Source organism: Hoplias malabaricus, chromosome 10 (genome assembly GCF_029633855.1).
Source record: "Hoplias malabaricus isolate fHopMal1 chromosome 10, fHopMal1.hap1, whole genome shotgun sequence".
Taxonomy (NCBI): Eukaryota; Metazoa; Chordata; class Actinopteri; order Characiformes; family Erythrinidae; genus Hoplias; species Hoplias malabaricus.
This window is the reverse complement of record NC_089809.1, coordinates 20,671,778-20,692,496: the sequence shown is the minus strand read 5'-3', so window position 1 is coordinate 20,692,496 and position 20,719 is coordinate 20,671,778. Positions and strand designations below refer to the sequence as shown.

The 20,719-nt window shown below is 38.9% G+C and overlaps 1 protein-coding gene across 1 annotated transcript in view; it reads left to right on the top strand.

The window, feature by feature from the left end:
* The first annotated feature begins 346 nt into the window (after nt 1-346).
* Nucleotides 347-20,719, top strand: part of LOC136708241 (DENN domain-containing protein 4B-like) — a 39,073-nt gene continuing 18,700 nt past the window's right edge. Inside the window, exons 1-7 of the mRNA XM_066682635.1 lie at nt 347-897; nt 17,024-17,335; nt 17,776-18,028; nt 18,437-18,506; nt 18,786-18,955; nt 19,309-19,550; nt 20,597-20,663. Of these exons, the coding sequence (XP_066538732.1) occupies nt 17,043-17,335; nt 17,776-18,028; nt 18,437-18,506; nt 18,786-18,955; nt 19,309-19,550; nt 20,597-20,663 (1,095 nt within the window). The 5' untranslated portion in view covers nt 347-897; nt 17,024-17,042. The remainder of the gene's footprint in view (nt 898-17,023; nt 17,336-17,775; nt 18,029-18,436; nt 18,507-18,785; nt 18,956-19,308; nt 19,551-20,596; nt 20,664-20,719) is intronic.

Here is a 20,719-nt window from a genome sequence, read left to right as displayed (position 1 = left end):
AAAGGCTGATGGTGAGTGGGTAAATGGATTTAAAGCCTGATAAAGGTGTATAACTTTAGTGAGTGGGGTGAAGGCTAATATCTGTATGATGTAGCCGTGGTGAATGAGTGAATTGGGTAAAGGCTGACCTGAGTGTTGTTGGTGCAGTGAGAACGTTTTAGGCGTAAATGCAGATTTCTGTGTATTTTGTAGCCGTTGTGAATGGTGAGTGAGTGGTGTAGCTTTGGTGAATGTCTTAAAGCCTTATTTCTGCGTATGTTGTAGCTGTGGAGAATGAGTGAATGGGGTAGAGGCTGATTGCTGCGTATGTTGTAGCTGTGGAGAATGAGTGAATGGGGTAGAGGCTGATTTCTGTGTATGCTGTAGCAGTGGTGAGTGAGTGAATTAGGTAAATGTTATCTGATTGTTTTACTGGTTTGGTGAATGGGTTAAGTGCTGTGTTGTTGGTTTCGTGAATAGTTGGTAAGAGTACAGATGGGTAAAAGCTGTGATAAAAACTGATTTCTCACGCCCCGCCGGCAGTAGTCAGTGTCGCATTTCCAGCTGCTCCTCCTGAGCTCACAAACAGCGGCTCTACACCACTGCGACTCTCCGAGACCGTATTTAGGTTTAATTTATTTTCCCTCAGAGATGGCTGAGGCTCTCACACACTCTTGGAGCCGTGCAGAGTCATCTAAAGGAACGAGGCCGTGTTAGCTCCAGTTCTAAAACCTCGAAAGAAAAGTGAAAGTGTCCCGTTTTGTTGTTTCTGTTTTTGCTCGTATTCGCTGATCACAAGTCGACCTCTCCGCCGTGCTGTGGTGCGTTCAGCAGGAGGTTCTTATCTTCAGTATGACCTAAATGAGCTAGAGATGTTCCTTACACAGCGGAGTCTGAGTGTCCAGCACAGGTCGAGTGGTACGTGTTTAAACGCTCTTTGTATTTTGTGTGTTTATGCTGTTATTGTAAGCTGTGAGAGAGAAGTCACCTCTCAGGGCTTCGTTTTTACCGTTAGCTGCTGCCTCTGGCAATAATGCTGTTGTGGTGAGTGAATTGGCTCAGTTTAACGGTATAACGGACTCCTAAAACAGTGGTTATTATTATTTAAGTGTTAAATGTACTCCACAGTCTAGAGTGGTTTTAAATGCTCAAAAACGACGACTCGCTTTTTGAACGTGTTTTAACCGCTGCTTTTTGACGGCTGACAAGCTAACGGGCTAACTGGTGTTGTGCTAGTGGGTTAGCTCATTTATGTAGATAGAGAGCTGTGGGGATTGAGACCGTTAAAATATTAAAGTCAAAACAAGTTCGTAATGTAGTAAATAACAGACCAGGGCAAAGGAAATTTCATAAATATTTGTCTTGAGTACTCTCTGCTGTTTAGTGCCGTGCAGGAGTCATCCCTTCGAAATAAACGAAGGCGTGTGAACAAGTTATTAAATATCTCGTTCCCACACACGATTAAACCCAAAACCACTTTTCTGTGTTTTCATTTTTTTAGGTTTAGAAGAGCGAACCACCAAATAAACACTTGTCTGGCACGAATGATTCGGTTTTGATTAGATTTGGGAACTTTACAGTCCCTATTCATAGGACTTTTTAAAAAGGGGTGTGGTGTAGGATATTTAACGGTTGTTATGAATGAAGAGTCCTAACTAACTTGTTTTAATACCATCTACAAGCTCTTTGCCAAGACTGTATAGTGTTATACATTCCTTGTCCGTAGGTTGTTGTTTCGACATTACTTTTAAACCTTAATTATTATTATTATTATTATTATTAGAACTGCAAATCTCAGAATCTCAGATCAGTGTTACATTCACCTCAGTATTTCTCATTTGGGCCTAGGAGACAGAATACTGTAAAGACGCTTAATTTGTTTAAAATAAAAATGGTGCTCTTTAAATTCATTTAAAATTGGATTAAATCCTATCGAGAATAGATTGCTTATAACAGCCATCTGTGAAATGATAAAACTGATCTTCCTTCTTTGGTAATTTTGTACATTAAGCCAAGGTAGTCTTTTTAATAGAGGACATAAAATATAATATTAATGTAATAGCTTAATATAATGTTATGTTTAGATTAGTTTTGTCAGTAAAGTGTAATAGACAGCTTAATATGGGGAAAAGTCTGATACTAAGTCACTCTTTAGTACTTTATGCTATGTTCAGCTATATTCTACTTTTAGCTATATTCTAGACTTTTAGTATGTCTTTGTAACAGCTATTGTGGTTTAGCATGAATATGCTGTCAGTTTGGATATTAAATTATACTTTATATTAAATGATACAGCCAGTGTCCCACAAGTTTAGTTTCTATTGTTAATGATCTATGGGCTTTCTAGACACGTGACCCTCATTCATTCGTAAATTTGTCTCCATGATTTTGCCCCTGTATTCTTATTGGTGCTGTAATTTTTACAGGCTGGCTTAACAGTATGTCATTATTTGTCTGAATCACTGCTGATGGTGCTTCATGCTACAGGCCCAGGTGGAAAACCATATGTGTTTAACTTAACTTAAAATATTTATGCTATGTCTTACCCTGCATTAGCATGAGCCTTGCTTGACCAGCTGCACATTTAATTTAAAATGGTGTATAATTAGGCCTAGTCATGTTTATTTGGAAGTAGCACAGCACAATGTTTGAAATGTTAAATAAAAATACTTGTTTTTGTTAATCTTTTTAAGTACTTTCCTTGTACTTTTGATGCCCACCAGTGATGGGTGGTATTGACATTTTTTAAACCGTCATACAATCTCAAAGTATTAACACAGTATACTGTATTGCCATGGGGTGGCGGTGGGTGGGGGGATGCACTGTTGCATGAGTCTCAGATCTGTGAGTGTGGGTTGAGTGAAGGATATTCGGCGCTGTGCATTTCATTTCAGCACAGCCTGACAGTGCACACAGACATGCCTGTTGACGATAAAAACCAGTATCTGAGGGAGGAAAAAACAAGTGAAATAAAACAGGCTGTTCCCTGTTTAGAAGCATAGCTGGCCAACTAACTGGCACTTGTCATTTAGCACAACATAGCAGATGATTTTCCATATATCTCTCAAATCACACATATTCAGAGGACAAGGTCTCATACATGTGAGCATAAAGTCAAATGAAGTGTCTTCTGAGTAATTTGTCTTTTTTTAAGCTTCCTGACTCTCTCTTATCCAAACCTCACAGATAAACTCACAACTGTGTTTTGTTTTTTTTGGCCCCCCCACACACCCTTTTTCAAAATGCAACATTAAATGCATATGATTGCACTTTTTGGCCTTGTTTGTGGTGTGTCAAATTTCTGTTCAGTGTCTTTAAGTACATGTCATAAATATCGCCCCCATTTTGAGATACTGTTCACATTTTAAATACCACAGTTTATGGTACCCCAACCATATGGGGTATGTTTATGACGTTATGACGCCCAACCCTAATGCACACTGTTAGTTCAGACATATCAAACATTTATACATTTTGTGATATCCCTCCACTCTGTGAGATTATCTTGTAGTTGTATCAGGGCATGTCTTCTCATGCTTATGTATTGTTGTTGTAAGTGGGAGTGAAAACCCACTTGCATTACAGGGGCAATCAACATTCTTAAACCTGAGGGTGAGAGCAGCTCTTCGTGAGCTGAGAGCTTTACACAAATGAGCCAGTGTAGACATTAAGGTTGCATTGTTCAGGAAAAAGAATGTCTAATGCTGTATTGTCTGCAGATGTTGTGCAATTGGTGAAAGCCCCAATATCTTTTATTGTGACACCCCATTTTTAATAGACCCTGACCTATTTAAAATGACACAAATGCTTCCTAGGCAGAAGAAACAAGTTTTCAGATTATTCTTGATTCAAGTACAGTCTTACAAGAAGCATTGTATTTTAATCTGTCTGTGCTCTCAGTCCTCAGTCATGCTGTGGACACACATTGGAGTGCCTTCTTCAGAAGGAAATTTTACTTTTACTCAGCTGATGTCAGTTTGAGGAACTGACTCTAGCTGTACTGGCGAAACCACTTAGATGAGCCTAAAAAAGAGAAAGAGAGGAAATAAAACATCAAGGCATATTCAACCATAAACCTCTTAGAGGAAGTGAAGTATTGTCACAGGAGTACTGGAAACACAGCAGTAGTGTGAGCGGTCACAGTGTTTTAGCCCGTACCGTCCAGGTGTATCATAGATAATTATGTGGTGGGGTTTAATCATGCAGTTATATGTTGGTCATAACAAAGCTCATAGATTTCTGGGTTCACCTGGGGTCCCAGTACAATGCAAAAGTGGCACAGGTTTTGGTGATCACAAATTTTTTTCATTAGTATGCATTGTTATCTCCCTATAGAAAATGACTTCTGTTGTTTAAAATCAAATTTAAATCTTAAACTCTATATGAAAAGTTTACAGAAAACTAAAACTTCAGGAATATATGTCCCATTACAATACAATCTGCTTAAAAAAAAAAAAAGAAAAGCAGTCCTTGGAAGCTTCAGTAGCATTGGCCTTGGTAGATTGTGGCATGTGAGGTAATTATCTGTTATTGTACACTTGTATGCTGACATTCATGTCCGTTTGGAGGATATGCGATTAAAATGTTATTCCCTGGCCTCCACCAAATCTGTCTTAGGAAAGCTGACAAGTGCAGGGGTAAATCAATCCTGGAGGTGGCTTAAAATAAACTCACTCTCTTTCCTTCACACTTTTTTTCTCTCCTACTCTTCTCTTCAATTCCTCTTTTTTTGCATTTGTTCAACCCTTGGTCAGCACAGTTTTTGCTGTTGAAACTCGTACTCTAAATCACTCTCTGGCTTTATATCTTGGCCCTTGATTCAGTTGCTGTTGAAGAATACTAGTGTATTAGCAAAACTGTGAGAAGTTTGATTAATATTACCTACTTAATGATACCAAATCGTACTGCTGTAAGGCTTAACATAAAACATTTTGGTAACTTCCTACTTTTTCTGGACCTGTTATAAAAACTACCAAAATAAACAGTGCTGAAAATGATTCTCCATAAGCTCATTTTAGTTCTTGTTACCCAGAAATGGGAAATAAGACTTCTTATGAGTTACTTCTCATATAAAACAATATATCTCTTGAGTTTTTTTTTTTTTTTTGTCACGTCACATCTGTATTCTGCCTCATATTTTTTGTCATGTAACACAAATGCTCAGATCCATTTTCTGACTCAGCTGAAGTCTCTTGTGCCACTCACTGGCCAGTGTTTTCCCAGGGTCTGTTGCATGCTCAGGCCAAGTTACAAAAGCATGGCCTACAGTGTTTTGTTTTCACACTCTAGATAAGGAAACCCAATCTCAACCCACTGTTCTAAGTTTCTAGCAGCCTGTGAACATGTGGAGGGACAGTGCTGAAGAGTAATTAGCCCTTTTCACATACGAACTTCAGAGCAACTCCACAGAAACTCAGATGTATCAGGTCTGGAGATGCAGCTTGTTTTAGGCATGGGCCAGCATCTATGCAGCACTTTCAGGATACACTCCGGGGCATTAGGGCTTCTGTTCACACATGTGCTTGCTCTGATTTTACCCAGAGTTTCTGGTAGGGTGCTAGCGCTATGCTTTAAGTTGAAGAAACACATTTCTCATTGTAAAATAGCAGAAAACCTTGTCTTGTAAAGATTCAGGGTTTCCAGGGAAATCTCTATATGTAAGGAACAAGGCAGAAAACCAATATTTGCTGGCTGTGGCCCTCGACTGGGATGACTCAGAAACACTTCCAAATCTGTGGATTTGGCATTGATAATGCTAAATGACATATAGATTTTAGAGCATCATGCTCCCAATCAGGCCTTGTCTTTTCAATAGAGGTCCTGGCTAATTTTAACAAGGCAAAGCTAGTTTATATTCTTCATGTAAAATAAAAGCATTGTCGTGTAGTAAAAGAGGTGCTACACTATTTCAGACCCACTGAAAACATTTGATGTATTATGAAATATAATGGTGGCGCAGCAGGTAGTGTCACAGTCACACAGCTTCAAAGACCTGGAGGTTGTGGGTTTGAGTCCTGCTCCGGGTGACTGTCTGTGAGGAGTTTGGTGTGTTCTCCCCGTGTCCGAGTGGTTTTTCTCTGGGAGATCTGGTTTCCTCCCACCCTCCAAAAACACACGTTGGTAGGATTGGCGAATTAAAAATGTCCGTAAGTGTGACTTTGTGTGTCACCCTGTGAAGGACTGACGCCCCCTCCAGGGTGTGTTCCCGCCTTGCACCCAGTGAATTCAGGTAGGTTCCGGACCCACCGTGACCCTGAATTGCATAAGCGGTTTCAGACAATGAATGAAATGTAACTCTCTTCAGTTCCCAAACGTTTATTGTTGTTAAAAGAAGAGGTATTTGTAACTCCTTGCTATAAGTTCTCAACTGCCCTGTTCCAACTGTTTTGAAATATGTTGCTAGCATCAGAAACAAAATAGGCAAATATTTTTTCACAAAACCAATAAAGTTTTCAGTTTCAATATCTGAAATATTGTCTTTGTACTATTTTAATCTGACAAATTTTAATAATCTGCTAGTTATTTTGACGATAGATCATCAAATAGCCAGACAGTAAAAACAGAACTAATCAGTCATAAGAAATCATGAGTTTTTCAAAAGTTTTCAATAATAATATTCCAAAAATACTTTTTGGAAATGGATTTTTGAATGCTTCATTCCTGATTTATAACCATACATTTCAAACAAATTAAGTAGTCATATTTAAATAATGACAACCCTACATGAATATGAAGAAATCTGAACACAGCAGAGAGTTGAGGGTGTATAACCTCGTCTGCTCTTTCCTGCATAACTAAGGGGTGTATTTCTGAACTACTTTAAATAGAGATGCTTTTTTGAAGCAGACTGTCATTGCTGTTTGTAACTTTGTGTTGAAAGGGCCAGACACTCCCTACATGTGAACAAATAAAACATGCTCATGCTTATGAGCTTAAATGCTTATACAAACAGGGTTATGTTACTTTTGGGCTTGTATTTGCCTGCCTAACACTAAACCTAAATATATTATTTGTCATGATATATACCAGTTAGCCAAAATTTAAAAAATAGACATTAGAGGGACACTTTTTGCATTTCTACAGTTACAGACAGTAGTCAGTCAGTTACTCTGCACACTTTGTAAAACATGATGAATGTGGCATTATAATGATTAGGACTTCCAAAGGAAAGCAACAAAGAATTTAGTATTTGAGTGCTGGATCATTCTTAGTGCTGCAGTGACATGGACATTATGCAAGTGTGTTTGTGTATGTTGCACTGGACAGGACAGAATACTGTTCCCAATAACTGGCCACTCTATTAGTCAAACACTTACCATGTTGGTCCACCTTGTTTTTTGAAGCCGACTGTCATTGCTGTCATAGAGTCGGAAACAGTAGGTCATCTCTTGCTGCAGAATGTGTTAGTCATTCTGAAGTCTTTCATAAGCTATCACAGGGCACTCTTTGCTGGATATTTTTGGCTAGTTGGTTATTCTCGGTCTAGCAATGACACTGTAGTGTCTGATCTGCTATTACCAATGCAGTGTACACACACACACACACACACACACACACACGTATAGATATATCTTAAGGTATGACTACTTTTTGTGCAAATCGTGTAACTTTCTGTGATCACGTAATCCGTTCTCTGTCAGTAGAGCCTATTGTCCAAACACTAGTCTGTTCTTTGTGCTTTATGGCAGAGTGTTTTTGTGCCGTATAGATGTTGGCTACGTCTGGTGGTGATTGATCATCCCCGTTTCACAGTGAGGCATTGTGGCATGGCAGTGTGCCCAGGAGACGAGGGGTATTGTGATGCAGCAGCATTGTCGTGGCCTTCACAGTGCTGGACACGGCTGTCTCCACTCTCTTTCTTCTAGGTTGTTATATAGTGTCAGGACATAGGTTTATGGTATGACTGGGCTTCATGCCAGATTGCTGATTACAGATATGAGATAATTAACGCAGTAAATTCTCAAACAGCTAATCCACGTCCCTTTATTAATGTGTCGTAATGTTTTATTATTGGCTGTTTAGTTTAGCGCACCCCCCCCCCCCAACCAAAGGACTTTCTGTGACTTGTTTAGTGCATTATTCATCAGTTTTCAGTCACAAACACACGTTCTGAAGTATAATCCAGTGTTTAAGGTGAGCTGTGTGTAGTCTCTGTTTCCCAGCAGCTGTGTACATGAGGTCAGAGCATGTGCAGCCCATGCTTGTAAACAATGTTTTGAATAATTGACTTGAATTTGCACTTAATTCGTGAACTCGATTCAATGAGTCAACTTTACACTCAACCCATCGTGTAAGTTCCTCAAAGCGTCCAAACAACACACAGAGCACATAATTCACAAAATATCAGTGGATTTTTATAACACCAAACAATGACTCTGTTTGTTTCTTGAGCAATGGAAGCGCTTGGGCGCTCTACCAAAACAAATACATAAAATTGAGGCTCCTGTCATATTTTAAAATTTCGTAAGGCTTCCTTAAATTATTCACTGTCTGTCCTGGTCACTGACAAGAACCAGCGAATCGCAACCACCACATTGCAACCCCCAGTCAAAAAAGGTACCACCTTTACTAACCGATTTTTTTTACTCTAGGTAATTCTAGATAGTTCTTGTATGACCAATCCAATTATCCGTTTTTAATAGCGTTTTAGAGTGCATGGTACTGTAGTGATGCATCAGTATGAAATTTAGGCCATACTGATATTTTTAATCAGGCAGGTGGTATTTTCTTGCAACATTAGGGCAAAGTAGCTATTTAAAATTTATTTGAAATTAGGTTGCATGGTAAAAATAGGTGATAGCAGACTGAAAACCATGTTGGAATTGTTGAGTAATGCATAGAATTCTGTAGCCGGCAGTACATTGACACCATTTGTGGATACAGTTATATGTGAAGGGCCAGAACAGTGAGAACACTGTTGAGACTGTATTATCAATCCATCCATCCATCCATCCATCCACTGCTTATCCAGGTCCGGGTCGCGGGGGAAGCAGTCCGAGTAAAGAAACCCAGACCTCCCTCTCCCCAGCCACTGCTTCCAGCTCCTCCGGGGGTATACCAAGGCATTCCCAGGTCAGTTGAGACATGTAGTAGAGAAAGGTGTCCAGGAGGCATCCGGACCAGACGCCCGAACCACCTCAACTGGCGACTCTCTACGTGGAGATGCATAGTCTCTCCCGGATGTTCAAGCCCCTAACCCTGTCTCTAAGGGAGAGTCCAGACACCCTGAGGAGGAAACTCATTTCAGCCGCTTGTATCTCATTCTTTCGGTCACTACCCAAAGCTCATGACCGTAGGTGAAGGTTGGGACGTAGATTGAACGGTAAATCGAGAGCTTTGTTTTTCCGCTGAGCTCTCTCTTCACCACAACAGATCGGTACAGAGTCCGCATTACTGCTGACACTGCACTGACCCGCCTGTCAATCTCACGCTCCATCTTTAACTTGTGAACAAGACCCTGAGATACTTGAACTCCTCCACTTGAGGCAGGATCTCTTCCAACTTGAAACTGGCTTTTGGAGACTGTATTATGTTTAGCTCTTATCAGTTCCTCACACCTTGAGCTCCAAGTGGAAGAATTTGTTTCACACACAAAGAACCTTCAAAAGTGACAAATACAGTCTTATGGTAAGAAGAAGCAGAAGAGTCCCACATATTGAAGTATAGAGTGTGTGGGTGTGTGCTGTGCTGTTTCTGGTTTCCTGTGTGTGTGTTATTTTGCTCACCTTTCTGCATGGTTGAGCATTGCTGTTATCCGTGTGCAGACTCAAATACATCAAAATGTTTGCCTATTTTTGGGTCATGTCGGTCTGTTGGCCTTAGGCATGTTTGATGGTCACATAATACCACATATTGATCATAAACTTAATTTGTAGGATTTATTACTTTAAATATTTTAAGAGTAGTGTTGTTTGGACTGGATTTCATATATTTTCTTGAGACACTCATTATGAAAAGTTCTAGATGCTTGACTCCTTATTCCGACTCCTGAGTTTGAGTCCTTAACTTGGCTTGTAGTGGCTTTAAGTATGTTGCAATATCTGCACATGCTGTATATGAAGGTTTATCTGTCTGAAACACTCAGCTCTGCTAATTATGTCATCTCTGTTTCTGCCTGCAGCGGCTCCAAACCACATTCAAGAATGAGCACGCGCGCGCACACACACACACACACAGAGGCATGCACTCACACACACATGCTCTGGTTCTCAGCTTGTTGCCATGCAACCATTCTGTGCTAATGAGAGAGGAAGTTGCGTAGCGTGCTGTAGATGCTGAGTTGAGTGCGCAATGGAACATGAATATTTCAGTAGCACTGAAGTTTACACTGTGACTAATCATACAACTATTGATCACCACTGTTTCCATTGATCATCACCATTAAAGCCAAGTCCTGACTTGAATTAAAATAGGCATCTATTTCTTCTTCTATAGAAAGTTTTTAGTCCATGTAGTAACAGAATACTCATGTGCTTAAATCACTTGAATTCCTATTCTTATTACATCTTTAAGTCATGTTGAGTCCATTTGGTGGTTATTTGGGCTTTTTGTGTATCATCTATCAAATGCAAAATGCAAGTTTGCAGCATGCACCAGTCAAAATAATAATAAAAAAAATTAAATGGAGTGAAAAATAAAGTTTTTGAAACAAAAATATGTTGATTCCTGATGTGCATGCATACTCATTAATTTCCAGGGTTATTTTTTTATTTAACAAACCCCATTTTGAGAAAATGTGGGATGCAGTGCAAAATGTAAATAAAGCAATGTACAAAGACAATTTTTCAAATATGTGAATTTGAATTTTTGAATTTGAGGCCAGCAACACATTCCCAAAACATTGATACTGGTGAAGTTGTGTAAAAACAAAAAACAACTAATGAATCACATTTCTCAAGTTAAAAGTGATGTTCATGATTTTAATCAAAAAACAGTTTTTATAAAGGCGTCTGACAACGGAGAGAACTCCAAACATTGAAAAGCACGATAGGATACTACTCTTTATGATTAAGGCTGTAAAGAAGTGGCTAGGGTTGTCGCAGTGTTTAAGTAGTGTGGCATGGTATGGTATGGGAGAGGGGTACTGGAGCTACCACTCACAAGTTTAGTTGAGGAATTTAAACATGCAAAGGTGGGTCGTGACATGATTTTGTCAGTTCCACCTACAACAGACACAGATTTTCTGAACATAAACAAACCAGAGAAACATGACCTTGTCCCAATTTTTTTTTATAATGTTCCTGGCTCTTTTTTTTATTTTCAACAATTCACATATTTTCTTTGTATTATTTTCAAATAAACATCAGGTTTTAAGATATTTGCACAACCCTGTACTCTGTGTACTCTGTTTAAATTTACATTTTGCAGAGTGTTTAAGTTTTAATTGTTTATTAATATATTTAATGTTTTTTACTTGTCTGTTTCTACAGAAAGCTGTTTATAGAAAGCTAACGATACACATGGTGTATTGCTATATTCTATATATAGCTATATTCTTGCCAGTTTCAGTCCCTTTCAGAATGAGCCGTTTAAAAGCTCTTTTACTTTTATGCAAAAAATAAAATATATACTCTTGCTGGCCATGCCCCATTGCATGTTTGCACTGGTAAGGGGTGGTGCCAGGGTGGTTCAATGCAAATTTCCTTCCGGCCATCCAACCGGATCCTATGCTTGTAGAAACATATGATTCCTGACACCAGAATCTATTGGATGATTTTTTTCACCCCTCCATGTTTGGAGTGTTTATAGGAGCAATAGAGACACAAGTGAAATAAAAATGCACACAAAAAGTGAGTTTTGCGTAATATGTCCCTTTTAAAGTCTCACATTATCACTTAACTCTCAGATCTCCTGAGGCTTCAGAATATTCATTTGGTATGAGTGTGGGCTGTGATTGTAGTTACGTTTAGGTTATAAGATATGCATAATCTTAGATTAAATCAATATGGCATACCACAGATACTCTGAAGAGCACTACCCAAGATTGTGTGGGATCCAGCGAGAAGTGTTCTGCATACTGAATGAGATTTTTTATATGTATTGCATTATATTAAATGGCAGAGAAGTAGGAATAAATTCAGCTAAGATCCTTTGGGTAGGGAAGCAAATGAACAGTATGAATTCTCTTGATTAGACTTTGTGGTATCTCTGCTCAGTGCATGCGCTATGAATGCATTATGCATGAAATACATGTCTCAGTTTGTTCCTGCGATTTCAAGATTAGAGTAAGGCTGAATTACTGTGTTTTATTAGAAAGCTGACTGCAGTCAAATCACCAACATGACTGGACATTACTTTGTGTGATCATTGCTGTGTTAAACGGGACATATTTCTTTTTTCCGCAAGTTAACATAGTTTCTTGGGGGTCTAAATGAAAATGTGATTTGTTTTGGTTAGGATACCAAAAGGATGATACAACACGGGACCATTCTTAACTTGTCTAAAAAGTCCTACTCAGACTGACTGCTTTCAGCCCCTGATCCTTTAAATTAGAATAAATCCGAGCTCACATTCAGCATGAGAGGATTTTAGCCATTTTTGCTTGGTTCAAAGCAAATACTGCATAACAGAGTTGCTCATATAAGCCAGTGTTTTCTCACATTAATGTGCAAAAATATTGAAAATAATTCAATATATTCCGCTTCAAGTGAAACCTTTTCAGATCATAAGTGGTAACCTCCTTTTGGCTGTACACTCTATGCTTTTATTTTATAAACAGAGATGGGAGGGACACACTAAAAGAACAAAATTCTACTGCAGTTCATGTTACTCTCATTCTGTTAATATGTTTTAAGATTAGTTGATTAATGCTTTAAATCTGGGTAGGCTCCAGATATGGACTCAAAGAAGGGTCAAAAAATAGATTTTTTAAAACAATATTCACCATTACTTGACTGTCAAAACAGGGTCTTAAATCCACATCTGCAAAAAGAGGTTCACACAAGCTGCAGAGAAGGTGAATGTGTGTATTTTTTCCACCACATTGAAAATCTCCCACTGTCACATTTGGAACCTCTCAAATGTTTGCTCTGGCATATTTATAGCCATTTAAGAGGTACTGGTTCACACATTCACAATATTTGATTCACAAATGCAAATCGTTTTTACACATTAAAAATGATTTCTATACATTACATATTATAGAACATTTCACATTTATTCCACATTTGTGAATTTAAATTATTATTATTGTTGTTGTTTTAAATTTGTGCATTCTAATATATTTGTGTGTTTTAATTTTACATGTATGTAGTTGCTCAAACACAGTTACATATTCTCAAACAATACATTTGAGTATTGTTTTACATGCTCAAAATCTTTATGACCCTTTTTTGACCATATCCAGACATTTAACAGACATCTGAAACTCTGAGGTCAGAGGGTTTCCTTAGTTTCACTAATTCCTCATTTGTGAACTTGCAGGGTGTGTTAGATCGTATAAGAAATGTACTTGCTGTTTGGCCATGCATTTGCATAGACAATCATTCGCTTTGTGAACATAACTGTTCACCTACTTGCCTATGTTCTACTACGCGTGTAACTGGAGGCTTCCACTAGAGAGCACGATAATTGCAGGCTGGGCTCTGACACAGCCTTCTTCAAAAGTTTTCACCATTTTGATGCTCCCACCTACTCTTTACACGTGTACTGCACCTTGCATATGTATAATGTTTATTTTCTGAGGACTTGCACATCTGATGTACCAAACAGACATAGGATACGCAAGGCAGCCACGATGCCTACGCGAACACGCATTAACAACAAGTATATCTCTACCATAATGTGGTATCACCATGGCAACGAAAACAATATCCATCAGTAGCAGTGTTGTGTAATAATACCAACGAGCTATCTAAATATGGTGCATGCAACTATGCATGATGTCATCCTTTCTCTCTAGCATATTTTTTATGTTGTCCTGGACCATGACATAAACAAAACATTTGGGAATGCCTTAAGTCTTGAGCATGTCCTGCCCCTACTATTGTTTGGCCATGTGTTAGCCACAAAATTGCTCTGCATGTAGTACAACACACTGTGGAGTGAACGTAAGCTAATGAAAGGCACTGGACAGACATTAATGCTCCAAATGACAGAAGTAATTCTGATTGCTGTGATATCATTCAACAAGCTTTTGAAATGCTTTTGCACAATATTATCCTACTTTGGTAAGAGGGAGGTTATGTGGTTAATTTTTAATGGCAATACTGGACAAGAACTTCCCATTATTTTTACACTGCAGTTGTCTGAAGACACTTTTTTCTCTTGTATGTACTGTTTGCTGCCATTTTGGTTAATGCCGCCTGCAACTAGGCTATTCAAACTACTTCCTCAGGAGGTGACATTGCTGTTTTTTGAGAGCTGCTCCCTCTCATTCCTGCCCCCCTTCAATTCCTTCACCCCACAATTTAAATACTTCTGATGTAGTTTCATGTCTTATTTTAAAGTGATTTTTTTGATTGCTTGCAGGCAAATGCTATAACGCCTCATGTTGAGATTCTCCAAATCATATTTTGTGATCTGCTTTGCTTTGACTACAGTCATTAATTCTGAAAATCTTTCTGATTTCTGACATTCTGTGTGATCTGTTTGAGCAAGGCAGCATTCACCGCTCTTATGTTACATGGCATCTTCAGATGTTGGTATAACATTTGCTAGATATCTACTTTTAATAAGCATCAGACTGTGCTTGGTTGAACTGTCTGTGAATTTTGTACCTTTTAATTTTTCTTTATTTTTTTTTTTTATTGTAATACATTTTTTTTAGTCTTCTCTCTTTTTTTATTTCACTGACAATTCCCACCACTACTGAGGTATACCCAATCACACAGTTCTGTCAAGCAGGGAGGTTGAAGGCTAGTGCGATTTTCTCTCATATGGACCCAGCCAACACAATATTCTGAATTGCTGTTAAGGCAATTCCATTGGACAGATCAGCACAAAATTAACTGCATAAATGAATTCTTGGCTAACAGACCTGCATTGGATAGCATTATTCTGAGTGATGGGGGGCATAAGCATGGCATCATATCGACCCAGAATGAGCTGGACCAGATATACTTATTTTTAGGGCTTCGGAGCTTTGTGTTGTGGGAGTGTTTGTCATTCAGAAAATCTGCATCAGACTCCTCCTTTAATATCCCGGGGTGCTGCAGCTCCCACTAACTCTAACACAGAGTACACGAGTTAACCAGAGCTTTGTGGAAGTGGTCTGATCTAATTTGAGGTATAAAGCCTTCGCCATGCTTCGTTGTAAGTAGATTGTTGTAGTGTGTTGGGCTCTTTTAGGCTTTATTTGGGACTTTTATGTTGACAAGGCTAAATATAGGTGGAGTGCTGTAGAGCCTGAATACAAATGGAGTGGAGCTTTGCCTTTATGGAGTGGAGCCACATTTTAGATATATTAAAAATAAATAAAAATATGAACGAATAACGCCGAACAGCCGAATACTCTGAGCTAGCCCTACTTATTTTGACTAACATTCAAGAATGGAAATTTGAAATACATTTACACAATGTTAGTCAAATATCACAAGTAATTATTTTTAATGATGTGATTGTGTAGCAAATGTCAAACTGAAGTTCAGATTGCCAGCTGGAAGCTTTTGGTGTGAAAGAGTGAGAGTCTGTGAGTGTTTATGTCAGCAGAAAGCAGGTTAGGACATTTGCTCTCAAAGTATTAGTGTGTTGGAAAATCTTTTTTTATTTTTTATTTTTTCAACTACAAATGTTGGTAAGTGAAGACATCTTTGTTGTTCAGTGATCACGATTTGTTCTGAAATAATTGCAGATAGATTTACCTAAGGTTTTTCCAAGTTATGTCAGATTATTTCTGCCAGCTGTGATTTCCTTACAGATAAACTAGCCTTGTAGTTTCAGGGTAAACACACCTTTCAGGGAAACACACCTCATTCACCAAATATTGTCTAATGTACTCTAAAAAATTCCAGAATATATCCTATTTTCGTATTTTAAATAAAAAATCTTTTTCATTGCTAAGCAGTGTGAATAGCATTAATCTAAGGCTGCAGATCAGAGGTAACACCAGATGAATTGTTTGTAGTAGAGAAAGCATGAACGATACATGAATTTAAATTGTACAGTGTAACCTTATCAGTGAACTGTTGCTGTAGGCATAGTGTACATTGCACTAATGCCCTCAGATCTTTGCCTTTGTCTGAGTCAGTGATTGAATATTTTTGTACATTGGCAGAAAAAGGCTGGCAGTTACAGGTTCCATCTGTACATAACAGGATATGTTTATGGGTTATAGGAAGAGTGCAGGATGGACTTTAGGCCAACCGGCAGCCATCACTCAGAGAGAGAGGGCAACAGGACTGAGGAAGAGCTGATGATTTAGTTTTTAATACAAGTGCAAGCACACACATACAGTACTGTACAGAAGTCTTATATATATATATATATATATATATATATATATATATATATATATATATATATATATATATATATATATGATTTGCATCCTTGGTTGCATGAATTTGTTAAATCACCAGCACACATTATTTAAAATCATTATTTATTAACCGGTAAAACTAGGTATAGGATGATAACCTCAAATAATATGAACTGCCACGAGAAGAGATTTAGAAAAATTTAAACCGACACATTCACACAGAATATCACCCTTACAGGAATAAAGTTATTTGGTTTTATTCTAATGTTGGGTGTTATTTCTTGTTTGTTTTTTAACAAACAAACACTTACTGCTCAGATAAAAAGCTTTTTAAATCGAATAAGCTCTGGTGACTAAAACTTTTGCATAGTACTGTAAATGCACCCATGCTAAGAGAGGATTATGTAATAGGGTTTTTACTAGTATACAGACACAACAGCAGCACTCCACATTGCTTTAATTACACATGGACTTTGTATAGAAGTGGAAATGCTTGAGGTCGTATAGTGTAAAATTAAGTAATGCATATATAAAAATAAAAAAAAAAGCTTTGTGTTAGGGATGTTTGTTTACTACTGCAGCTACAATGCCATAATTGCTAACAATCTTTCTCTTTCTCTCTCTCAGTGGTGGGTAGATAGGCGGCATGACTGAGGAAAGATGTCCTCAGTTGGTGGATTATTTTGTGGTGGCTGGGCTAGCGGGTGACTGTGCTCCAGATGAAGAGTGTGAGCAGAGAGGTGGGCGTGCTGTTGAGCCGGTCACTGATCTGGCAGTCATCGCTCGCGGCCTTGGTGAGGAGGTGCCTGAGGGCTTCACATGTATTGAGAAGACACAGTGTGGGCACCCAGCTGAGCTCAGCGCTGGCCTCATCAATAACCCACACATGTTCTTGTGCTACCGCAGAGGCCATGACAAACCTCCAATTCTGGATCTGGGGTAAGAAAACACAGGGGTGTTCACTCAGATTTTTTATTTTTTTTTTTGCATAAAACCTAGTGGTAACCTTTTGTTAGGCAAAATATTGCCCGAAAAGATTTTTGTAACCAATATTATGCATAAAACTTGGAAAATATGCATAGCTGCAATGATCATAGTGTGTAGAAATTATTGTCTTTACTTACATTGTAGAAACTACAGCTCCTCTTTTTTTTTAAATCCAAAAATACATAGTTTGGTTTTTAATTGGAAATGACCAGTATGTTATATAAAATGCAGTTAATATATGAATAGATAGTAAGATTATTAATGCAAAATACAGAAATAATATACAGATATTATATCCAGTTATCTTTATTTATGTCTTTTATTTGTTGTAATCAGTTTTGAGTTAATGTGGTAGGTTTATATTTATAATATATTAATTAACCTGTGTGTAGTGTTCTGTATGAGGGTAAAGAGCCAGTGAAACCAGGATGGCACGTAATAGAAACAACACCGTACAGCCGCTCGGCAAGCCTGAGCTCTGGAGGACCGACCACCCACCGAACCTTCCTAATGTACCGCCGGGCCCCTGATTCACAGGCCCTCAACACACTGGGCGTCACTGACATCACTCTGTTAATGCCCAGCAAAGGGGAGGTTGCCCCACATACCTTCTGCAAAGTGGACAAGAACCTCAACACTGGCATGGTACTGCTCACAATCTGGCTTTCTCTTCCTCCCATTTCTGTATGTCACACTCACTTTTTCTCCCCTTGTTTTCTCAAGGCCATTAAATACAGTACACAAAGCAACAGACAATGCAAAGTATACAGACCCATTTTTTCTGTTACACCTGTATACACAAAATTATGTGATTGGGAACTTCTTGATTGGGAACAGCAGGACAGATCATATGTCTGTTTAAATGTAAATTTTATCTAATGTATGCAAATAAACTGCATTGGGTTAAAGCTTTTAATTTTTATCTCTTTCTCATGTTTTCTTCTCCTTTCTAGAATGTGACCTCTCTGAACCTCTTCCTGTTTGTGATTTTTCTGTGGTTTACACTATCTTTGTTGAAAAAGAAGTAAACAATGAAAGGTGTTTGTGTTTCAGTGGGGCCCGGCGCTGTACCTCTGCTATAAGCGAGCTGTAGCTAAAGCCAACGCCCTGGTGTATGAGGCAGGTGTGTGAAACTCCCTCTTCCTCTCTGACTGCTGTGGTCATGATTTCCACCAAATTGCACATGCTCTCTACAGTTCCAGGCAGATGCAGGTGGACAGAGGTTTAAAGAAAGGAACTGAAACTATATTATATCACTAACAAGAAACGAATGAGGTTTCTTCTTTTTACCTTTAGTTTCTGAGGAAGTCAGCAGATACATTTTTGGCTGATATTCACAAAAGATTGAATATTAGCCTGTTCATACTTGGCTGATTTGTGTGGTTGTGTGTTGGATACTCAGGTTTAATTGGACGGTATCCTGAAGAAGATCTGGAGTCATTTCCTCTGCCAGATTCTGTCCCAGTATTTTGTCTCCCCATGGGTGTCACTGTGGAAAGTTGGCCACTCAACACCAAATACCAACTGCCCGTGTTCTCCACTTTTGTTCTCACTAGCGCTTCTGGAGACAAGGTCAGTCTGCACTGGCAGCTTACCTTTTCCTCACTCTTCTATCTTAAAAAACTAGCTACAACTATTATCAGCTATTATTTCTGTAACCAGGTTTCCTATATCAGCTAACTGAAAGCTTATGTTATCTGGTGTGTTTATTATTTTTTTTCTGTCATAATACTACCATATTTAAGTGCCATTTGGGAAACGAAATATTTTTTTTCCCAATAAGCATCACTGACTGACTTTGTCTACTAATCACTGCAGCTCAAGTCAATCATTCAGTCAAGTTCAATAGGAGTAGCTTTTTTCTACCTTATCTGACCTATTGTGCTTTGCCCTGACCTAATCTAATTTCTTTCTTGCTTTGTCAGGTGTACGGAGCAGCTATTCAGTTTTATGAAGCATACCCACGGGACGCTCTGTCTGAGCGGCAGAGAATGCGCCTGGGCTTGGTCAGTGTAGTAGACCGCCGGCCTATCACTAACCGCACAGTACAGGTGAAGAAGAGCATATGTGTACTTTCCCACTGGCCTTTCTTTACCGTCTTTCAGAAGTTCCTAACATTTGTCTATCGGTACTCCATCTCTGGACCTCATGTGCTGCCCATTGAAAAGTAAGTGTATGTTTTTCAGAATATGTTCATTCCGTTATGTTACTTGAGTATGTGGTAGTGTTGAGAGTAATGAGAGAGAAAGTAATATGATTACTTTTTTCTATAACAAATTAATTTAAAGCATTACAGTTTATAATCTTGTAATCACATTCATTTATTGTCTGTAACCGCTTATCCAATTAAGGGTTGCGGTGGGTCCGGAGCCTACCCAGAATCATTGGACACAAGGCGGGAATACACCCCAGAGGGGGTGCCAGTCCTTCACAGGACGACACACACATACATAAATTCAGTCACACACTCACACCTATGGCCACAAAGTGTGTTTTTGGACTGTGCGAGGAAACCGAAGTACCCAGAGGAAACCCATGCCATCACAGGGAAAACACACCAAACTCTTCACAGACAGTAACCCAGAGTGACCGGAAGATCCTGGAGCTGCGTGACTGTGACACTACCTGCTTGTGCCACTGTGCTGCCCTGTAATCGCATTCCTCTTACACAATCGTATTCCGTGGATTATTCAGGTTTCAGATGCTCCTTTCACTGTATGAACGGTAATCAAGAAATGTTCCAGAGTTTACTCGAAGGAGATGCATGTGTGAACGTTGCCGCCCACAACATTCGTCCAGAACCTTACCCGGACTTTCTACCTCCTCCCGCCTTAGTAAAGACTCCGAGTAAAGTCACAGTCAGCACATGTGAGAATGGCACAGGAAATGTTCTGGAGTGTCCTGCACACACTGCATAGATGCTGCACCACGCCTAAAGCATGTGTTTTATTTCCCACTACGAGAGCACACCTGATGCAGAAAAAGTCCTGCCATGAGTTGCGTGTGTGAAAGATCTCTCCAGGATATCCCTGAACCTGATATTCCAGGGTTTCCCTAGAAATTCTCTGGAGTTCCTGTATGAAAGAGACCCAGGGTTGTTGTTTTTTTTTTTTTTAAACAGGTCCGTGGTAACCTGCAATATCTTAACTTCTCACCAGTTGAGATTTGTGGCTATTAGAGGCTAATAGAAATTTCTCTCTGCCTTCTCTGCAGGCATATCTCAAGTTTCATGCACAATGTGCCCTTCCCTTCACCTCAACGCCCACGCATACTGGTGCAGGTGAGACCGCTGTAATGCTTCCTTCTCTTAAGGTTTACAGCAGATCTCCTTTTCAT